At 47.5% G+C, this 19,440-nt stretch overlaps 1 protein-coding gene across 1 annotated transcript in view; it reads left to right on the top strand.

The window, feature by feature from the left end:
- LOC115170062 (ephrin type-B receptor 3) overlaps nucleotides 1-19,440 on the top strand; it is a 56,796-nt gene that overhangs the window by 21,859 nt on the left and 15,497 nt on the right. Inside the window, exons 7-11 of the mRNA XM_029726306.1 lie at nucleotides 2,598-2,754; nucleotides 3,425-3,533; nucleotides 3,822-3,874; nucleotides 4,549-4,671; nucleotides 6,741-6,988. Coding sequence (XP_029582166.1) covers nucleotides 2,598-2,754; nucleotides 3,425-3,533; nucleotides 3,822-3,874; nucleotides 4,549-4,671; nucleotides 6,741-6,988 — 690 coding nt within the window. The remainder of the gene's footprint in view (nucleotides 1-2,597; nucleotides 2,755-3,424; nucleotides 3,534-3,821; nucleotides 3,875-4,548; nucleotides 4,672-6,740; nucleotides 6,989-19,440) is intronic.

The following is a 19,440-nucleotide window of genomic DNA, read 5'->3' as shown; positions in this document are numbered from 1 at the left end:
ACAGTTACAAATAGAAATCAAACTGGATGGGCATCAGAATTAGAGGAAGGACTAAAAACAAACAAAATATAACTATAGTAAAATAGATTGTGTCTGTAAAATGTGTATAAGATGTATATACTGAAGGTAGAAGCCTAAGTGTTATTGTTTATTCGTTTACTCCAATTGGGGGAAGGGTGGTAGGGTTTGCGGGAAATAATAAAGGTATATTCAAAAAAAAGTATGTATATCTATATAGGTATGTGTATTTATATATATGTATATGTATGCATATGTGTATGTAAGTGTATGTATATGGATATATATATTTACCAAAAAAACATATGGGGGATTGGAAATGATGCAGACAATTACATTGATGGAAGCAACAATCTTTCCGCAATATTAAGCTGATCCACCTCTTAAATAAAAAATAAAAAACTCAGGCAGTAGGAAGCTCTCTCATCCATTTATATGCAGATGATACAGTCTTATACTCAGCCCCGGATTTTGTATAAAAAGCTCTACAACAAAGCTTTCTTATGCTTCGAACACACTGACAGCGTCATTGCGCAAAGTAGTACACATCGTCATCTGAATATGTATGCAAAAAAAGTTCAACATTCACCTTCTTCTACCATTTCTGTCAAGCTGTCTACGCATACAGTTTGACGGCATACGTTTGACAAATCCAACGTATGCACCACACCGAATGCACTGCAACTGCCTCTGCAACAGAATGCTGCAAGGCAAACGCAGCGTTTCATTGGAAATGAATGTAATTCTGGTGTACCAAAATGCAAAGACGCCGTTAGTGTTTTTGAAGCGTTAGAGTCCAACAAGCTTTCTCTGCCCTTAACCTTGTTCTGAACATCTCCAAAACAATGTGGTTTGGTAAGAAGAATGCCCCTCTCCCCAACAGTGTGATTACTACCTCTGAGGGTTTAGAGCTTGAGGTAATCACCTCATTCGAGTACTTGGGAGTATGGCTAGACGGTACATTGGCCTTCAATCAGCACATATAAAAGCTGCAGGCTAAGGTTAAATCTAGACTTGGTTTCCTCTATTGTAATCGCTACTCATTCACCACAGCTGCCAAACTAACTCTGATTCAGATGACCATCTTACCCATGCTAGATTATGGAGAAGTAATTTATAGATCGGCAGGTAAGGGTGCTCTCGAGCGGCTAGATGTTTTTTACCATTCGGCCATCAGATTTGCCACCAATGCTCCTTATAGGACACATCACTGCACTCTATACTGCACCCCTCATCCTCCACATACAACACCCTTTCTGCCAGTCACATTCTGTTAAAGGTCCCCAAAGTACACATATCCCTGGGTCGCTTCTCTTTCAGTTGCAGCGACTGGAACGAGCTGCAAAAACACTCAAACTGGACAGTTTTATCTCCATCTCTTCATTCTAAGACTCAATCATGGACACTTACTGACAGTTGTGGCTGCTTCACGTGATGTATTGTTGTCTCTACCTTCTTGCCTTTGTGCTGTTGTCTGTGCCCAATAATGTTTGTACCATGTTTTGTGCTGCTACCATGTTTTGTGATGCTGCCATGTTGTTGTCATGTGGTGTTGCTACCATGTTGTTGTCATGTGGTGTTGCTACCATGCTGTGTTGTCATGTGTTGCTGCCATGCTATGTTGTTGTCTTAGGTCTTTCTTTGTGTAGTGTTGTGGTGCCTCTCTTGTCGTGATGTGTATTTTGTCCTATATTTTTATTCTTAATCCCAGCCCCCGTCCCTGCAGGAGGACTTTTGCCTTTTAGTAGGCCGTCATTGTAAATAAGAATTTGTTCTTAACTGACTTGCCTAGTTAAAAAAATAAAATAACAAAAATGGTTTCATATGCCTACAAACATTTACAATAAATAGCAAAATCACAATAATTATTTAGATCATTGTCATGGCCTTGACTAAGTCTAGGACCCTCATGGGTGTGGAAATGTGTGAGATAGGACACTTTTTGTTGTTGTTGTATTGAACCTTTATTTAACTAGGCAAGTCAGTTAAGAACAAATTCTTATTTACAATGACGGCCTATCCCGGCCAGACCCGGGCCAATTGTGCGCTGCCCTATGGGACTCCCAATCACGGCCAGATGTGATACAGCCTGGATTCAAACCAGGGACTGTATTGACCCTCTTGCCTTAGACCGCTGCGCAACTCGGGAGCCCTATAATAAGTTGTTCCCTGGCAGGGAATCGAACCCGGGCCATGGCGGTGAGAGTGCCGAATCCTAACCACTAGACAACGCAACCACTCCCTACTATAATCAGATGGTCTTCAGGGTGGGCCCCTGTGGACCCCCTTCCAGCAGTGTCTTCTCTCTTCATCTGTTGACCTTATCTCAAGTTGAGTTACACATCCCTCATGGTCCTGGTATGGTAACATGGTAGCATGGTAACATGAATAAGTATATTTCCAGCTAGAATCCAACAAGTCTGGCTAATTCAGGGGACCCCATTTTTTCCGCCAGAAATTCTGGGGACCCCCGACTTTGAATACCACTGGTCTAAGCTGTGTTACTGTAAAAGCATGTGACAACTGCTGATATTAAAAGGGCTTCATAAATACATGTGATTGATTGATGTGTTCCACAGGGCCAGGCCATGTCTCACACGGTGACGGCCCAGCACAGCTCAGTCAGTGTGGAGGGATTGAGGGCTGCCACTCCCTACGTGGTCCAGGTCCGGGCTCGCACCGTGGCCGGCTATGGCCGCTACAGCATCCCTAAGGACTTCAGCACCTCAACACACAGTAAGTCATTTCATTTCTCCTCCTCCTCCTCCTCCTTCGCTACTTCATTGTCACACTCTTTCTCTCTGCGTTCTGTGTCTGTCTCTCTCTCTTTCCCTCTCTCCTCCTTCTCCGCCTTCACTACTTTGTCTTTCCTTCTCTGTCTCTCTCCCTTCCCTTCTGTCCCATCACTATTTATCATTGTCCTTCACCATTGATAATGCCTCATCTTTTTATTCAGCGGTGTTCTAAAGATTTTCTATGTTATCTTTAATCAGTACAATCACTCCAAGCAGTGAAAAAACTCTGAACAAGCTATTTCAAGGAGCTGTGCTTTTTTTTACAGGCCCTTCCCAGCAATGCATAATACAATTTTAAATAAACACAACTTGGCTATATACACAGGTTAGCATATTATGGTAGCAGATGAATGAAAGGTGAATACAAATAACATTGAAGTCAAATTAATATTAGAGTATTGTTTATTTTACTGTGCATTGCTTTTCGTAATGACGTGTATTTTTTGTGAAGAAAAAAAATAAATACATTTATACACAGATTGGAATACAATGCCCATTATTTGTTTTGCCATGAATCTGCCTCCATATTTCACAAGCTGTTTCTTTAAGAATTTCTTCAGTGACATTCCAGGTGTTTATTCTTTGTTTATTATTTCTTCGATGACCTTTAGGTGACCCTATGAAGTCAGTGCAGGACCAGCTGCCTCTCATAGTGGGCTCAGCGTCCGCCGGTCTCGTGGTCATCGTCGCCCTTGTGGTCATTGCCATAGTTTCCTCTCGGTAAGTGTTTGACTTGTGTGTATTTATCTAACAGGCCTTTTTTGGTCATTATTTTGACATTTTTGGTCATTGTTTGGTATCTTGGTTCCTTGAATCCTGAAAAGGTCCTTAGAAAGGCTTTAGCCACCCTGAGCATTGTTCCATTCTTCCAATCCCGACCGTCTGCAGACTATCTGCTATCTCCTGCTTGTTATTTGAAAGCAGCCTGTGTATCTACTGTGGAGTGCCTGCCAAGACAGAGGATGGATGATGTGAATGAGATTGTGCGTGTGTGGTCCTTGTTTATAGGAAGCAACGCAGCGGTTCGGAGCTGGAGTACACAGAGAAGCTGCAGCAGTATGGTGAGTACTGAGGGGAAGGTGTGTGTCTGTTGGGGGAGGGGGTTGTGTGTGTGTGTTGGGGGAAGGGGTTGTGTGTGTGTGTGTGTGTGTGTGTGTGTGTGTGTGTGTGTCTGTGCGTGTGTGTGTCTGTGTGTGTGTGTGTGTTTGTGTGTGTGTGTCTGTGCGTGTGTGTGTCTGTGTGTGTGTGTGTGTTTGTGTGTTGGGGGAAGGGGTTTTGTGTGTGTGTGTGTGTGTGTGTGTGTGTGTGTCTGTGCGGGTGTGTCTGTGCGTGTGTGTGTGTGTGTGTGTGTGTCTGTGTGTGTGTGTGCGCGTGTGTGTGTTGGGGGAAGGGGTTTTGTGTGTGTGTGTGTGTGTGTTGGGGGAAGGGGTTTTTGTGTGTGTGTGTGTGTGTGTGTGCGTGCGTGTGCGCGCGTGTCTGCATGTGTGAGTGTCTGCGCGTGTGTGAGTGCATGTTGTGCGTGCAGACTTGGAGAGCTGCGCCTTTCTGTGGTCCTTTGTTCAAACCAGGACATGTCCAACTGCTGTTCATGCATCAAATTTGATTCCATTCATAACTGTATTAGTTAATAATGCCGCATTTCAACGCAACAACAAAGAACTGCCAGTGTCATGAATATCTGATGAATGTGTGTATTCAAGAACATGTGATGCATTCCTCCCTTCCATCTCTGTAGTTTCTCCTGGGGTGAAGGTGTACATTGATCCGTTCACTTATGAGGACCCCAATGAGGCAGTCCATGAGTTTGCCAAGGAGATTGACATCTCGTGTGTGAAGATTGAGGAGGTCATTGGTGCAGGTAACCAACATAGCTAGGTGTTGAAGTGCGGTGTTCAGAGGGCAGGGTTTTGAGAAGGAGTGGATTTTGTGTTTGGGGGGGGTGGTGTTGGGGGGGGGGTTGGGGGTATTTGTGAAGATGGAGGGATGTTTTGAGACAGGTGTGTGTTTAGGGGAGTGGGTGATGTTGGGGTGGGTTGTTGGTTGAACAAGATGTGTGTTGGGTGGGAGGAGTGTGTGTTGGGTGGGAGGTGTGGAGAGTAGGTGTGGAGGGGGAGGTGTGGAGGGGGAGGTGTGGAAGGGGAGGTGTGGAGGGGAGGTGTGGAAGGGAGGTGTGGAGGCGGAGGTGTGGAAGGGAGGGGTGGAGGGGGAGGTGTGGAGGGGGAGGTGGGGAGGTGTGGAGGGGGAGGTGTGGAAGGGAGGTGTGGAAGGGAGGGATGGAGGGGGAGGTGTGGAGGCGGAGGTGTGGAGGGGAGGTGTGGAGGTGTGGAGGGGAGGTGGAGGGGGAGGTGTGGAGGGGAGGTGGAGGGGAGGTGTGGAGGGGGAGGTGTGGAGGGGAGGTGTGGAGGGGAGGGGTGGAGGGGAGGTGTGGAGGGGAGGTGGAGGGGGAGGTGTGGAGGGGAGGTGGAGGGGAGGTGTGGAGGGGAGGTGGAGGGGGAGGTGTGGAGGGGGAGGTGTGGAGGGGAGGTGTCAGTGAAACAACTTCTTCTGTCGTCCAGCTAGTTTGTGTTCTCTCTCCTGACTTCACCCTGAACCATATGTTCCTTTATTTCTCTTCCTCTCTCTCTTCTCCTTTATAAACACACAACTTTTTACCAAGGCACCAAAACTCCCAGGCTCCTCATCCGTTCCCTCTCCCCCTCCACCGGTCCTAGGCTCCACTCCCGGTCACGGGATGATCTTTCCTTCTCTCCATCCCTCCCCAACCTCTCAGACCCCTAAGTTTCCTGTCTCTCTCTTTTCCTACCTTCTTCATACACTCTCTCTCCTACACAGCTCAACCCCCATCCCTCGCTCTTTTACAATCTCCTTCTTCCTTTCACTCCTATATTTCTAGAGTTCCTCTTCCTCCTCCTCTTCTTCCTCCTCCTCGGTTCAACCAGTAATGCTCCCTCCCTCCCTCTCCCTCACTCCGCCTCCTCTTTCCCCTCTTCCTCCACTCCCTCCTCCCTCTTCCTCCACTCCCCTCTCTCTCTCCTCCCTCTTCCTCCACTCCTCTCTCTCCCTCCTCCCTCTTCCTCCACTCCTCTGTCTCCCTCCTCCCTCTTCCTCCACTCCCCTCTCTCCCTCCTCCCTCTTCCTCCACTCCCCTCTCTCCCTCCTCCCTCTTCCTCCACTCCCGTCTCTCCCTCCTCCCTCTTCCTCCACTCCCCTCTCTCTCCTCCCTCTTCCTCCACTCCCTCCTCCCTCTTCCTCCACTTCCCTCTCTCCCTCCTCCCTCTTCCTCCACTCCCCTCTCTCCCTCCTCCCTCTTCCTCCACTCCCCTCTCTCCTCCCTCCTCCCTCTTCCTCCACTCCCGTCTCTCCCTCCTCCCTCTTCCTCCACTCCCCTCTCTCTCCTCCCTCTTCCTCCACTCCCTCCTCCCTCTTCCTCCACTTCCCTCTCTCCCTCCTCCCTCTTCCTCCACTCCCCTCTCTCCCTCCTCCCTCTTCCTCCACTCCCCTTTCTCCCTCCTCCCTCTTCCTCCACTCCCCTCTCTCCCTCCTCCCTCTTCCTCCACTTCCCTCCTCCCTCTTCCTCCACTTCCCTCTCTCCCTCTCTCCCTTCTTCCTCCACTCCGTCCTCCCTCTTCCTCCACTTCCCTCTCTCCCTCCTCCCTCTTCCTCCACTCCCTCCTCCCTCTTCCTCCACTTCCCTCTCTCCCTCCTCCCTCTTCCTCCACTCCCCTCTCTCCCTCCTCCCTCTTCCTCCACTCCCTCCTTCCTCTTCCTCCACTCCCCTCTCTCCCTCCTCCCTCTTCCTCCACTCCCCTCTCTCTCCTCCCTCTTCCTCCACTCCCTCCTCCCTCTTCCTTCACTTCCCTTCCCCTCCCCCTTCCCTTCCCCTCCCCCCCCCTCCACCACCCCCCTTCCCCCCAACCCTCCACCCAGGTGAGTTCGGGGAGGTGTGCCGCGGGTGCCTGAAGCAGCCCGGGCGCCGTGAGGCGGTGGTGGCCATTAAGACACTGAAGGCGGGTTACACGGAGCGCCAGAGGCGGGACTTCCTTGGCGAAGCGTCAATCATGGGCCAGTTTGACCACCCCAACGTGATCCGGCTGGAGGGCGTGCTGACCCGCAGCTGCCCCGTGCTCATCATCACCGAGTTCATGGAGAACGGAGCGCTGGACTCCTTCCTCAGGGTGAGTGCGGCTGACAGTTGTGATGATGTGCGGAATTGTACATGATACATCTAATTGATATCGAGTCTACCGTACTACATAAAAACTTGGAGTCACGCATAATCACACATACCACCACCTACACACCAGTAATGCTTAGAGTCATACCGAACACACACCAGTAATGCTTAGAGTCATACCGAACATACACCAGTAATGCTTAGAGTCATACCGAACACACACCAGTTATGCTTAGAGTCATACCGAACACACACCAGTAATGCTTAGAGTCATACCGAACACACACCAGTAATGCTTAGAGTCATACCGAACACACACCAGTAATGCTTAGAGTCATACCGAACACACACCAGTTATGCTTAGAGTCATACCAAACACACACCAGTAATGCTTAGAGTCATACCGAACACACACCAGTAATGCTTAGAGTCATACCGAACACACACCAGTAATGCTTAGAGTCATACCGAACACACACCAGTAATGCTTAGAGTCATACCGAACACACACCAGTAATGCTTAGAGTCATACCGAACACACACCAGTAATGCTTAGAGTCATACCGAACACACACCAGTAATGCTTAGAGTCATACCAAACACACACCAGTTATGCTTAGAGTCATACCGAACACACGACAGTAATGCTTAGAGTCATACCGAACACACACCAGTAATGCTTAGAGTCATACCGAACACACACCAGTTATGGCGATACACTGAACCGTTCATGATACCTCTGACCAATAGTGATAGGAGTTGTGCTGTTGAAAATCCAGAGACATGTATAGTCAGACACAACATCGCTGACTGATAGTAATTCAGCTGTACAACAGCATAGTTTACTGGACTACATGTGGTCCTCTGTAGCTCAGTTGGTAGAGCATGGTGCTCCTGTAGCTCAGTTGGTAGAGCATGGTGCTCCTCCTGTAGCTCAGTTGGTAGAGCATGGTGCTCCTGTAGCTCAGTTGGTAGAGCATGGTGCTCCTGTAGCTCAGTTGGTAGAGCATGGTGCTCCTGTAGCTCAGTTGGTAGAGCATGGTGCTCCTGTAGCTCAGTTGGTAGAGCATGGTGCTCCTGTAGCTCAGTTGGTAGAGCATGGTGCTCCTCCTGTAGCTCAGTTGGTAGAGCATGGTGGTGCTCCTCCTGTAGCTCAGTTGGTAGAGCATGGTGCTGCTCCTGTAGCTCAGTTGGTAGAGCATGGTGCTGCTCCTGTAGCTCAGTTGGTAGAGCATGGTGCTCCTCCTGTAGCTCAGTTGGTAGAGCATGGTGCTCCTGTAGCTCAGTTGGTAGAGCATGGTGCTCCTCCTGTAGCTCAGTTGGTAGAGCATGGTGCTCCTCCTGTAGCTCAGTTGGTAGAGCATGGTGCTCCTCCTCCTGTAGCTCAGTTGGTAGAGCATGGTGCTCCTCCTCCTGTAGCTCAGTTGGTAGAGCATGGGGGTGCTCCTCCTGTAGCTCATTTGGTAGAGCATGGTGCTCCTCCGGTAGCTCAGTTGGTAGAGCATGGTGCTCCGGTAGCTCAGTTTGTAGAGCATGGTGCTCCTGTAGCTCAGTTGGTAGAGCATGGTGCTTTCAACACCAGGATATTGAATTTGATTCCCGTGATCACCCATAAATAAAATGTATGCACGCATCCCTGTAAGTCGCTTTGGATAAAAGCGTCTGCTAAATGACATAAAATGTAAATTATTATATTACTACACAAAAGCCTGGGGACAAGGACACACACCACCTCCTACACGCCAGTGGACGCTGATGGGGGAAGTACAGAACTTCTACAACTTAGAGAGTTCTATTACAGTAGGCAATAGGCAGTGGGCACTAATGCTCTCTCACTCAGTAAGAGTTAATTAACCTCGATGAGCTCTTACGAGAATGGCGCACCGTTCAAGTCCATTCATAGGTGGTCATACTTAAGCAATACGGCACAAAGGGGGTGTGGTATACAGCCAATATACCACGGCTAAGGGCTTAAGGGCTGTTCTTAGCATGACGCAACGCGGAGTGCCTGGATACAGCCCTTAGCCGTGGTATATTGGCTGTATATCACAAACCCCCTAGGTGCCTTATTGCTATTATTGCTATCCCGCCTTATCTCAGCCCACTAGTCACCATAGCAGCACCCACCTGTAGCATGCGCTCCAGCAGGTATATCTCACTGGTCACCCCCAAAGCCAATTCTTCCTTTGGCCGCCTCTCCTTTCAGTTCTCTGCTGCCAATGACTGGAACAAACTGCAAAAATCACTAAAGCTGGAGACTCTTACCTCCCTCACTAGCTTTAAGCACCAGCTGTCAGAGCAGCTCACAGATCACTGCACCTGTACATAGCTCATCTGTAAATAGCCCATCCAATCTACCTCATCCCCATACTGTATTTATGTATTTATCTTACTCCTTTGCACCCCAGTATCTCTTCTTGCACATTCATCTTCTGCACATCCTACCATTCCAGTGTTTAATTGCTATATTGTAAGTCCTTCGCCACCATGGCCTATTTATTGCCTTACCTCCCGTATCCTACCTCATTTACACATGCTGTATATAGATATTTCTGCTGTATTATTGACTGTATGCTTGTTTATTCCATGTGTAACTCTGTGTTGTTTTATGTGACTCGAACTGCTTTGCTTTATCTTGGCCAGGTCGCAGTTGCAAATGAGAACTTGTTCTCAACTTGCCTACCTGGTTAAATAAAGGTGAAATAAAAAAATTATAATAAATTGCTTACCAACGTAAATAGAGCAGTAGAAATCGATGTTTTGTCATACCTGTGGTATACGGTCTGATATACTACGGCTGTCAGCCAATCAGCTTTCAGGGCTGGAACCACCCAGTTTATAATATGGAATATGTTAATCTCGATGTAGTTATGCAGTAGCTTCTCTCCTTTCTGTAACAGTTAACCCAGATATTACAGTCCAATGTTGTCCTATATATTTTTTTTTAATCTCAGCCCCCGTCCCCGCAGGATGCCTTTTGCCTTTTGGTAGGCCGTCATTGCAAATAAGAACTGACTTGCCTAATTAAAGGTTAAATTACTGGATAAATTTACGATCATAAAGTACAGAGCAATGTCCATAACCCTCCTTGGTTCATCTCATCTCATTTCAATTCATCTCATTTAATTTCATTTCATCTCATCTCATTTCAATTCATCTAATTTAATTTAATCTTATTTCAATTAATCTCATTTAATTTAATCTCATTTCATCTCATCTCATCTCTCGTGGCTCAAGCTCAAGCTCATCTCGTGACTCAAGCTCGTTCTCTCACTCCTTCTCACACACTCCTGTCAGTCAGATGTCCATCCAGCTACATTTGTTTGTTTGTGTGTGTGACTCATAGATACACACTGCAGTGATCTAGTGATGTCCCGTCAAACTACTGTGCCTGGCTCTGAGATGCAGGCAGAACTACACACATGTACACATGTGAACGCACATAACACATGCATAACAACAAGAAACACATTTGCACTCAAGGATAAACACAAACACACACTCCCAAGCAGGACTGCCCTACCCATCTATGCCTCCAATGCATTAGGGCTGTGACGATACCAGCATTGTCATGTTTTTTCCATGGCAAAAATGAAAACACAAAGCAGACCAAAGTGTGCTGTTGTGTTATAGCTTGTAAAATAAATAAATGTGACTCTGGACGACAACATAATGATGTTTGTTTCCAACATTAGGGCTGTTTTCCTAAAGAAGTTACATCTGCTTAGGGTTTGGTTTCCTTGCCACCCAGCCTTGTTATGAATCACAGGGGTGCAACTTTGGTTTTAGTGGAGGGGGGGGGGGGCATATTTGTATTTATTTTTTATTCATTTAAATCCAGTCGGATAAACACTCCAAACAGCCTACCCGACCGCTCAGAGGCATCCGCATGGTCCTAAAGCACACCGTTGCCTCATTTTGTATCACATTCCAATGATAAAACTGGGGGGGGGGACAAAAATGCCATTTCAAAATGTGAAAGTTGCCCCCCTGAGTTCCCCCCTGATGAATCATGTTGTTAACATACCCATCCAAATGTGTTTTCATGTCAAACTCCATTCAAGTGTAAAGATCAAAGCAGTATGTTTAGATACTTGGCATGTTGGGAATCTAACCCTCCTGAGTTCATGACAAATGAACCTTGATTTCCAGGCTCCTTGAGACATGGAAGTATGCCATCACAGAACTAATGAGAAATGGGACTGGTTACGGAGCTGTTTATAAAAATAGAATCATTAGAACGAACATCCCCATTCAAGTCAGAAGGTTGGCATTTATTTGAATGACTCATATACTGGAGGCAGCTCTGCAGAGTGGTCACTAGCTGGCACAGCCACAACGTCATCACATCTGATTTTAAACATAACCTTAACCCTAATGCCTAACCCTAACCTTAAATTAACCTAACCCTAACCTAAACATTTTTGTTTGCATAAATCTGTACGATTTTGCAGCTGGCCCACCTAGCGGAAATCGCTCAGTTCGGCCTCCAAGGCAAGATTCATAACAATAAATGTCAACCTGCTTCAAGTTGGGGAGACATGATTTTCCATTCTAGTTATTCTATTTCTATGGAGCTGTTGTGAGTGGTAGCATGGTTCCATCAACTCAATGCTTAATTCATTTCAGTCAAGACTAGATAAGCAGAGAAAGGTTGAACCTCTAGTCATTCTGGGAAAAGATAATTGAATTCTAACTGTAACTAATTATCAGTGGACTGTCCTATTCACTTTCATGCTGTAGCAACACACACACACCTCTAACTATTACATGTTTAAATGACTCATTAGATGGGATCAGACACATGGTAATCTGTTGCAGACTGACAGAACCAGTCATGGATAGTTATGCCATATGTTATGTTTATGTAGACTTATGTAGGTTTATGTTTGAAGGCTTTTGTGAGTGGTAGCATGGTTCCATCAACTCAATGCTTAATTCATTTCAGTCAAGACCAGATAAGCAGAGAAAGGTTGGTTTATGTTTAAGTAGGCTTATATGGGTATATGTTTATGTAGGCTTATGTAGGTGTATGTTTATTATGTTTATTCTAGGCTTATGTAGGTTTATGTTTATGTAGGCTTATGTAGGTTTATGTTTAATTTGGCTTATATAGGTATATGTTTATGTAGGTGTATGTTTATTATGTTTATTCTAGGCGTATGTAGATTTATGTTTATGTAGGTTTATGTTTATGTAGGTTTATGTGGTTTATGTTTATGAAGGCTTATGTAGGTTTATGTTTATGAAGGCTTATGTAGGTTTATGTTTATGCAGGCTTATGTAGGTTTATGTTTAAGTAGGCTTATATAGGTATATGTTTATGTAGGCTTATGTAGGTGTATATTTATTATGTTTATTCTAGGCTTATGTAGGTTTATGTTTATGTAGGCTTATGTAGATTAATGTTCATGTAGTCTTATGTAGGTTTATGTTTATGTAGGCTTATGTGTTTTATGTTTATGAAGGCTTATGTAGGTTTATATTTATGTAGGCTTATGTAGGTTTATGTTTATGAAGGCTTATGTAGGTTAATGTTTATGTAGGCTTATGTAGGTTTATGTTTATGAAGGCTTATGTAGGTTTATGTTTATGTAGGCTTATGTAGGTTTATGTTTATGAAGGCTTATGTAGGTTAATGTTTATGTAGGCTTATGTAGGTTAATGGTTATCTAGGCTTATGTAGGTTTATGTTTATGTAGGCTTTTGTAGGTTTATGTTTATGTAGGCTTATGTAGGTTTATGTTTATGTAGACTGACCTACTGACTGATTTTATCTCCCTCTTCCCTCTCTCAATTCAATTAAATTCAAAGTGCTTTATTGGCATGGGAAACATGTCTACATTGCCAAAGAAAGTGTCATATTATGGCTATATACAGTGTTGTAATGATGTACAAAAAGGAAAATAAATAAATATAAATGTGTTGTATTTATAATGGAGTTTTTCCTTTTCTTGTGGCAACAGGTCACAAATCTTGCTGCTGTGATGGCACAATGTGGTATTTCACCCAATAGATATGGGATTTTATCAAAATTGGATTTGTTTTTGAATTCTTTGTAGGTCTGTGTAATCTGAGGGAAATATGTGTCTCTAATATGGTCATACATTTGGCAGGAGGTTAGGAATTGCAGCCCAGTTTCCACCTCATTTTGTGGGCAGTGTGCATATAGCCTGTCTTCTCTTGGGAGCCAGGTCTGTCTACGGTGGCCTCTCTCAATAGCAAGGCTATGCTCACTGAGTCTGTACATAGTTCAAGATTTCCTTAATTTTGGATCAGTCACAGTGGTCAGGCATTCTACCATTGTGTACTCTCTGTTAAGGGCCAAATAACATTCTAGTATTCTCAGTTTTTTGGTTAATTCTTTCCAATGTGTTAAGTAATTAGCTTTTTGTTTTCTCATGATTTGGTTGGGTCTAATTGTGTTGATGTCCTGGGGCTCTGTGTGGTCTGTTTGTGTTTGTGAACAAAGCTCCAAGACCAGCTTGCTTAGGGGACTCTTCTCCAGGTTACTCTCTCTGTTGGTGATGGCTTTGTTATGTAAGGTTTGGGAATCTGTTCCTTTTACGTGGTTGTAGAATTGAACTGCTCTTTTCTGGATTTTGATAATTAGCAGGTATCGGCCTAATTCTGCTCTGCATGCATTATTTGGTGTTTTACGTTGTACACTGAGGATATTTTTGCAGAATTCTGCATGCAGAGTCTCAATTTGGTGTGTGTCCCATTTTGTGAATTCTTGGTTGGTGAGCAGACCCCAGATCTCACAGCCATAAAGGGTAATGGGTTATATAACTGATTAAAGTATTTTTAGCCAGATCTGAATTGGTATGTCCAATGTTTTTTATTATTTTTCAAAAATTTATTTCACCTTTATTTAACCAGGTAGGCCAGTTGAGAACAAGTTCTCATTTACAACTGCGGCCTGGCCAAGATAAAGCAAAGCAGTGTGACAAAAACAACAACACAGAGTTACACATGGAGTAAACAAACGTACAGTCAATACGTTTGTGGGTTTGGCGACGAATATGTAGTGAGGACCAGCCAACGAGAGCATACAGGTCGCAGTGGTGGGTAGTATATGGGGCTTTGGTGACAAAACGGATGGCACTGTGATAGACTGCATCCAATTTGCTGAGTAGAGTGTTGGAGGCTAATTTGTAAATGACATCGCCGAAGTCAAGGATCGGTAGGATAGTCAGTTTTACGAGGGTAAGTTTGGCAGCATGAGTGAAGGAGGCTTTGTTGCGAAATAGGAACCTGATTCTAGATTTAACTTTGGATTGGAGATGCTTAATGTGAGTCTGGAAGGAGAGTTTACAGTCTAGCCAGACGCCTAGGTATTTATAGTTGTCCACATATTCTAAGTCAGAACCGTCCAGAGTAGTGATGCTAGTCGGGCGGGTGGGTGCGAGCAGCGATCGGTTGAAGAGCATGCATTTCGTTTTACTAGCATTTAATAGCAGGTGGAGGCCACGGAAGGAGTGTTGTATGGCGTTGAAGCTTTATGTTCCTTTTGATGGCGTAGAAGCACCCTTCTTGCCTTGTCTCATTCACAGCTTTGTGTAAGTTACCTGTGGTACTGATGTTTAGGCCGAGGTAGGTAGAGTTGTCAGTGCCTAGATGGAATTTGTATTTGTGGTCCTGGCAACCTTTTTTGGAACACCATTATTTTTATCTGACTGAGATTTACTGTCAGGGCCCAGGTCTGACAGAATGTGTGCAGAAGATCTAGGTGCTGCTGTAGGCCCTCCTTGGTTGGGGACAGAAGCACCAGATCATCAGCAAACAGTAAACATTTGACTTCAGATTCTAGTAGAGTGAGGCCAGGTGCTGCAGACTGTTCTAGTTCCCTCGCTAATTCGTTGATATATACACTACCGTTCAAAAGTTTGGGGTCACTTAGAAATGTCCTTGTTTTTGAAAGAAAAGCACATTTTTTGTCCATTAAAATAACATCAAATTGATCAGAAATACAGTGTAGACATTGTTAATGTTGTAAATGACTATTGTAGCTGGAAACGGTAGATCTTTTATGGAATATCTACATAGGCGTACAGAGGCCCATTATCAGCAACCATCACTCCTGTGTTCCAATGGCACGTTGTGTTAGCTAATCCAAGTTTATCATTTTAAAAGGCTAATTGATCATTATAAAACTCTTTTGCAATTATGTTTGCACAGCTGAAAACTGTTGTCCTGATTAAAGAAGCAATAAACTGGCCTTCTTTAGACTAGTTGAGTATCTGGAGCATCAGCATTTGTGGGTTCGATTACAGGCTCAAAATGGCCAGAAACAAAGAACTTTCTTCTGAAACTCATCAGTCTATTCTTGTTCTGAGAAATTAAGGCTATTCCATGCGAGAAATTGCCAAGAAACTGAAGATCTTGTACAACACTGTGTACTACTCCCTTCACAGAACAGCGTAAACTGGCTCTAACCAGAATAGAAAGAGGAGTGGTAGGTCCCGGTGCACAAGTACATTTGAGTGTCTAGTTTGAGAAACAGTTCTCAACTGGCAGCTTCATTAAATAGTACCCGCAAAACACCAGTCTCAACGTCAACAGTGAAGAGGCGACTCTGCGATGCTGGCTTTCTAGGAAGAGGTCCTCTGTCCAGTGTCTGTGTTTTTGGCCTGTAATCAAACCCACAAATGCTGATGCTCCAGATACTCAAGTAATCTAAAGAAGGCTAGTTTTATAGCTGTGCTAACATAATTGCAAAAGGGTTTTCTAATGATCAATTAGCCTTTTAAAATCATAAACTTCGATTAGCTAACACAACATGCCATTGGAACACAGGAGTGATGGTTGCTGATAATGGGCCTCTGTACGCCTATGTAGATATTCCATAAAACATCTGCTGTTTCCAGCTACAATAGTAATTTACAACATTAAAATGTCTACACTGTATTTTTGATCAATTTGATGTTATTTTAATGGACAAAAAATGTGCTTTTCTTTCAAAAACAAGGACATTTCTAAGTGACCCCAAACTTTTGAACAGTGGTGTATGTTCAAGAGGGTGGGGCTCATCACCCCTTCAGGCTCGAGCATCGAGCCTGAAGGGGTGATGCCAACCCTGCGCTCAAGACCGCCAGTGCGCCTCTACGGTCCGGTGTTTCCCGCTAAACGCACTAGCATTGAGGTGCGTGTCTCCAGGCTGGCACGTCCAGTACCAGCCCCACGCATCAGGAGTCTAGTGCGTCATCCCAGCCTCGCCAGTCAACAGTCACCAGAGCTGCCCGCCAGTCAAGAGTCACCAGAGCTGCCCGCCAGTCGTAAGTCACCAGAGCTGCCCGCCAGTCGTAAGTCGCCAGAGCTGCCCGCCAGTCGTAAGTCGCCAGAGCTGCCCGCCAGTCGTAAGTCGCCAGAGCTGCCCGCCAGTCAGGAGTCGCCAGAGCTGCCCGCCAGTCAGGAGTCGCCAGAGCTGCCCGCCAGTCAGGAGTCGCCAGAGCTGCAAAAGGGTTTTCTAATGATCAATTAGCCTTTTAAAATCATAAACTTCGATTAGCTAACACAACATGCCATTGGAACACAGGAGTGATGGTTGCTGATAATGGGCCTCTGTACGCCTATGTAGATATTCCATAAAACATCTGCTGTTTCCAGCTACAATAGTAATTTACAACATTAAAATGTCTACACTGTATTTTTGATCAATTTGATGTTATTTTAATGGACAAAAAATGTGCTTTTCTTTCAAAAACAAGGACATTTCTAAGTGACCCCAAACTTTTGAACAGTGGTGTATGTTCAAGAGGGTGGGGCTCAAGCTTCATTCCTGTCTCACCACACAACCCTGTGGAAAGAAATGTGTGTGTTTTTTTGCCAATTTTAACCACACACTTTTTGTTTGTGTGCATGGATTTTAGAATGTATTATTTTTTCCCCAACACTGCTTTCTATCAATTTGTATAGTAGACCCTCATTCCAAATTGAGTCAAACATTTTTTTTAAATCAACAAAGTATGAGAAGACTTTGCCTTTGTTTTGGTTTGTTTGTAAATTAGGGTGTGCAGGGTGAATACGTGGTCTGTCATACGGTAATTTGGTAAAAAGCCAATTTGACATTTGCTCAGTACATTGTTTTCACTGAGGATATGTACGAGTCTGCTGTTAATGATGTAATGCAGAGGATTTCCCCTGTCACGTCCTGACCAGCAGATGGAGCTATTGTATTAGTTTTGGGGTCAGGACGTGGCAGTTTTGTGTGTGTGAATGTTTGTGTTGGTGATTGGGACTTCCAATTGAAGGCAGGTGTGTTGAGTTGCCTTTGATTGGAAGTCCTATATAGGTGTGTGTGTTTTTCTTTGGGGTGGTGGGTAGTTGTTTGTGAGCACTGCGTTTATTGAGCCTGCTACACTGTCTAGTCCTGTGACAGAACTACCCACCACCAAAGGGCCAAGCAGCGGAGAAGATGCCAGAGGCAAGTGAAGGAGGAAAGTTGGAAGCAGCGTGCTCGGGAGGTGATGGATTCCTGGTCGCTGGAAATACTGGAGGAGAGGATTGACTGGACATGGGAGCAATTGCGGGTGCACTGCGACAACCTGCCTGGGAGGCAGGTAGAGCCCGAGAGGCAGCCCCAATAATTTTTTTGGGGGGGGCACAAGGGCTGTTTGGCAGGGCGAGATGGGAGACCCAGGCCAGCTCCCCGTACCCTTTTTGGAAGAAAACACACTGGACAGGTCCCGTGCTTTGGGGTAGGTGCTGTGGTGAGGCCTGGCATTTTCAGGCCGGTAAGCGCAGTACCAGCGCCCCGCATGTGCCAGGGGAGTGTGAGCATCGAGCCTGAAGGGGTGATGCCAACCCTGCGCTCAAGACCGCCAGTGCGCCTCTACGGTCCGGTGTTTCCCGCTAAACGCACTAGCATTGAGGTGCGTGTCTCCAGGCTGGCACGTCCAGTACCAGCCCCACGCATCAGGAGTCTAGTGCGTCATCCCAGCCTCGCCAGTCAACAGTCACCAGAGCTGCCCGCCAGTCAAGAGTCACCAGAGCTGCCCGCCAGTCGTAAGTCGCCAGAGCTGCCCGCCAGTCAGGAGTCGCCAGAGCTGCCCGCCAGTCAGGAGTCGCCAGAGCTGCCCGCCAGTCAGGAGTCGCCAGAGCTGCCCGCCAGTCAGGAGTCGCCAGAGCTGCCCGCCAGTCAGGAGTCGCCAGAGCTGCCCGCCAGTCAGGAGTCGCCAGAGCTGCCCGCCAGTCAGGAGTCGCCAGAGCTGCCCGCCAGTCAGGAGTCGCCAGAGCTGCCCGCCAGTCAGGAGTCGCCAGAGCTGCCCGCCAGTCAGGAGTCGCCAGAGCTGCCCGCCAGTCAGGAGTCGCCAGAGCTGCCCGCCAGTCAGGAGTCGCCAGAGCTGCCCGCCAGTCAGGTCGCCAGAGCTGCCCGCCAGTCAGGAGTCGCCAGAGCTGCCCGCCAGTCAGGAGTCGCCAGAGCTGCCCGCCAGTCAGGAGTCGCCCGAGCTGCCCGCCAGCCCGGAGATGCCAGAGCGGCCCGTCTGCCCGGAGATGCCAGAGCGGCCCGTCTGCCCGGAGATGCCAGGGTGGCCCGTCTGCCCGGAGATGCCAGGGTGGCCCGTCTGCCCGGAGATGCCAGGGTGGCCCGTCTGCCCGGAACCGCCAGGGTGGCCCGACTGCCCGGAACCGCCAGGGTGGCCCGACTGCCCGGAGCCGCCAGGGTGGCCCGACTGCCCGGAGCCGCCAGGGTGGCCCGACTGCCCGGAGCCGCCAGGGTGGCCCGACTGCCCGGAGCCGCCAGGGTGGCCCGACTGCCCGGAGCCGCCAGGGTGGCCCGACTGCCCGGAGATGCCAGAGCGGCCAGAGCCGCCCGCCAGTCAGGAGCCGCCAGAGCCGCCCGCCAGTCAGGAGCCGCCAGAGCCGCCCGCCAGTCAGGAGCCGCCAGAGCCGCCCGCCAGTCAGAAGCCGCCAGAGCGTCCGGCCCGGTCTGCCCGGTAGAAGATAGCCAGAGCGGCCCGTCTGCCCGGAGATGCCAGAGCGGCCCGTCTGCCCGGAGATGCCAGAGCGGCCCGTCTGCCCGGAGATGCCAGAGCCGCCCGTCTGCCCGGAGATGCCAGAGCCGCCCGTCTGCCCGGAGATGCCAGAGTCGCCCGTCTGCCCGGAGATGCCAGAGTCGCCCGTCTGCCCGGAGATGCCAGAGTCGCCCGTCTGCCCGGAGTCTGCCAGAGTGGCCCGACTGCCCGGGTCTGCCAGATGTGGCCCGACTGCCCGGATCTGCCAGAGGTGCCCCGCCTGTCCTCGGATCTGCCGGGTGCCCCGCCTGTCCTCCGGCCCAGCCCGAGTGGCCCGCCTGTCCTCCGGCCCAGCCCGAGTGGCCCGCCTGTCCTCCGGCCCAGCCCGAGTGGCCCGCCTGTCCTCCGGCCCAGCCCGAGTGGCCCGCATGTCTTCCGGTCCAGCCAGAGTGGCCCGCATGTCTTCCGGTCCAGCCAGAGTGGTCCGTCTGCCAGG

This window comes from Salmo trutta, chromosome 31 (genome assembly GCF_901001165.1).
Source record: "Salmo trutta chromosome 31, fSalTru1.1, whole genome shotgun sequence".
Lineage (NCBI taxonomy): Eukaryota > Metazoa > Chordata > Actinopteri > Salmoniformes > Salmonidae > Salmo > Salmo trutta.
Note: the sequence above shows the minus strand (reverse complement) of the source record. Positions and strands in the feature narration are given on the sequence as shown.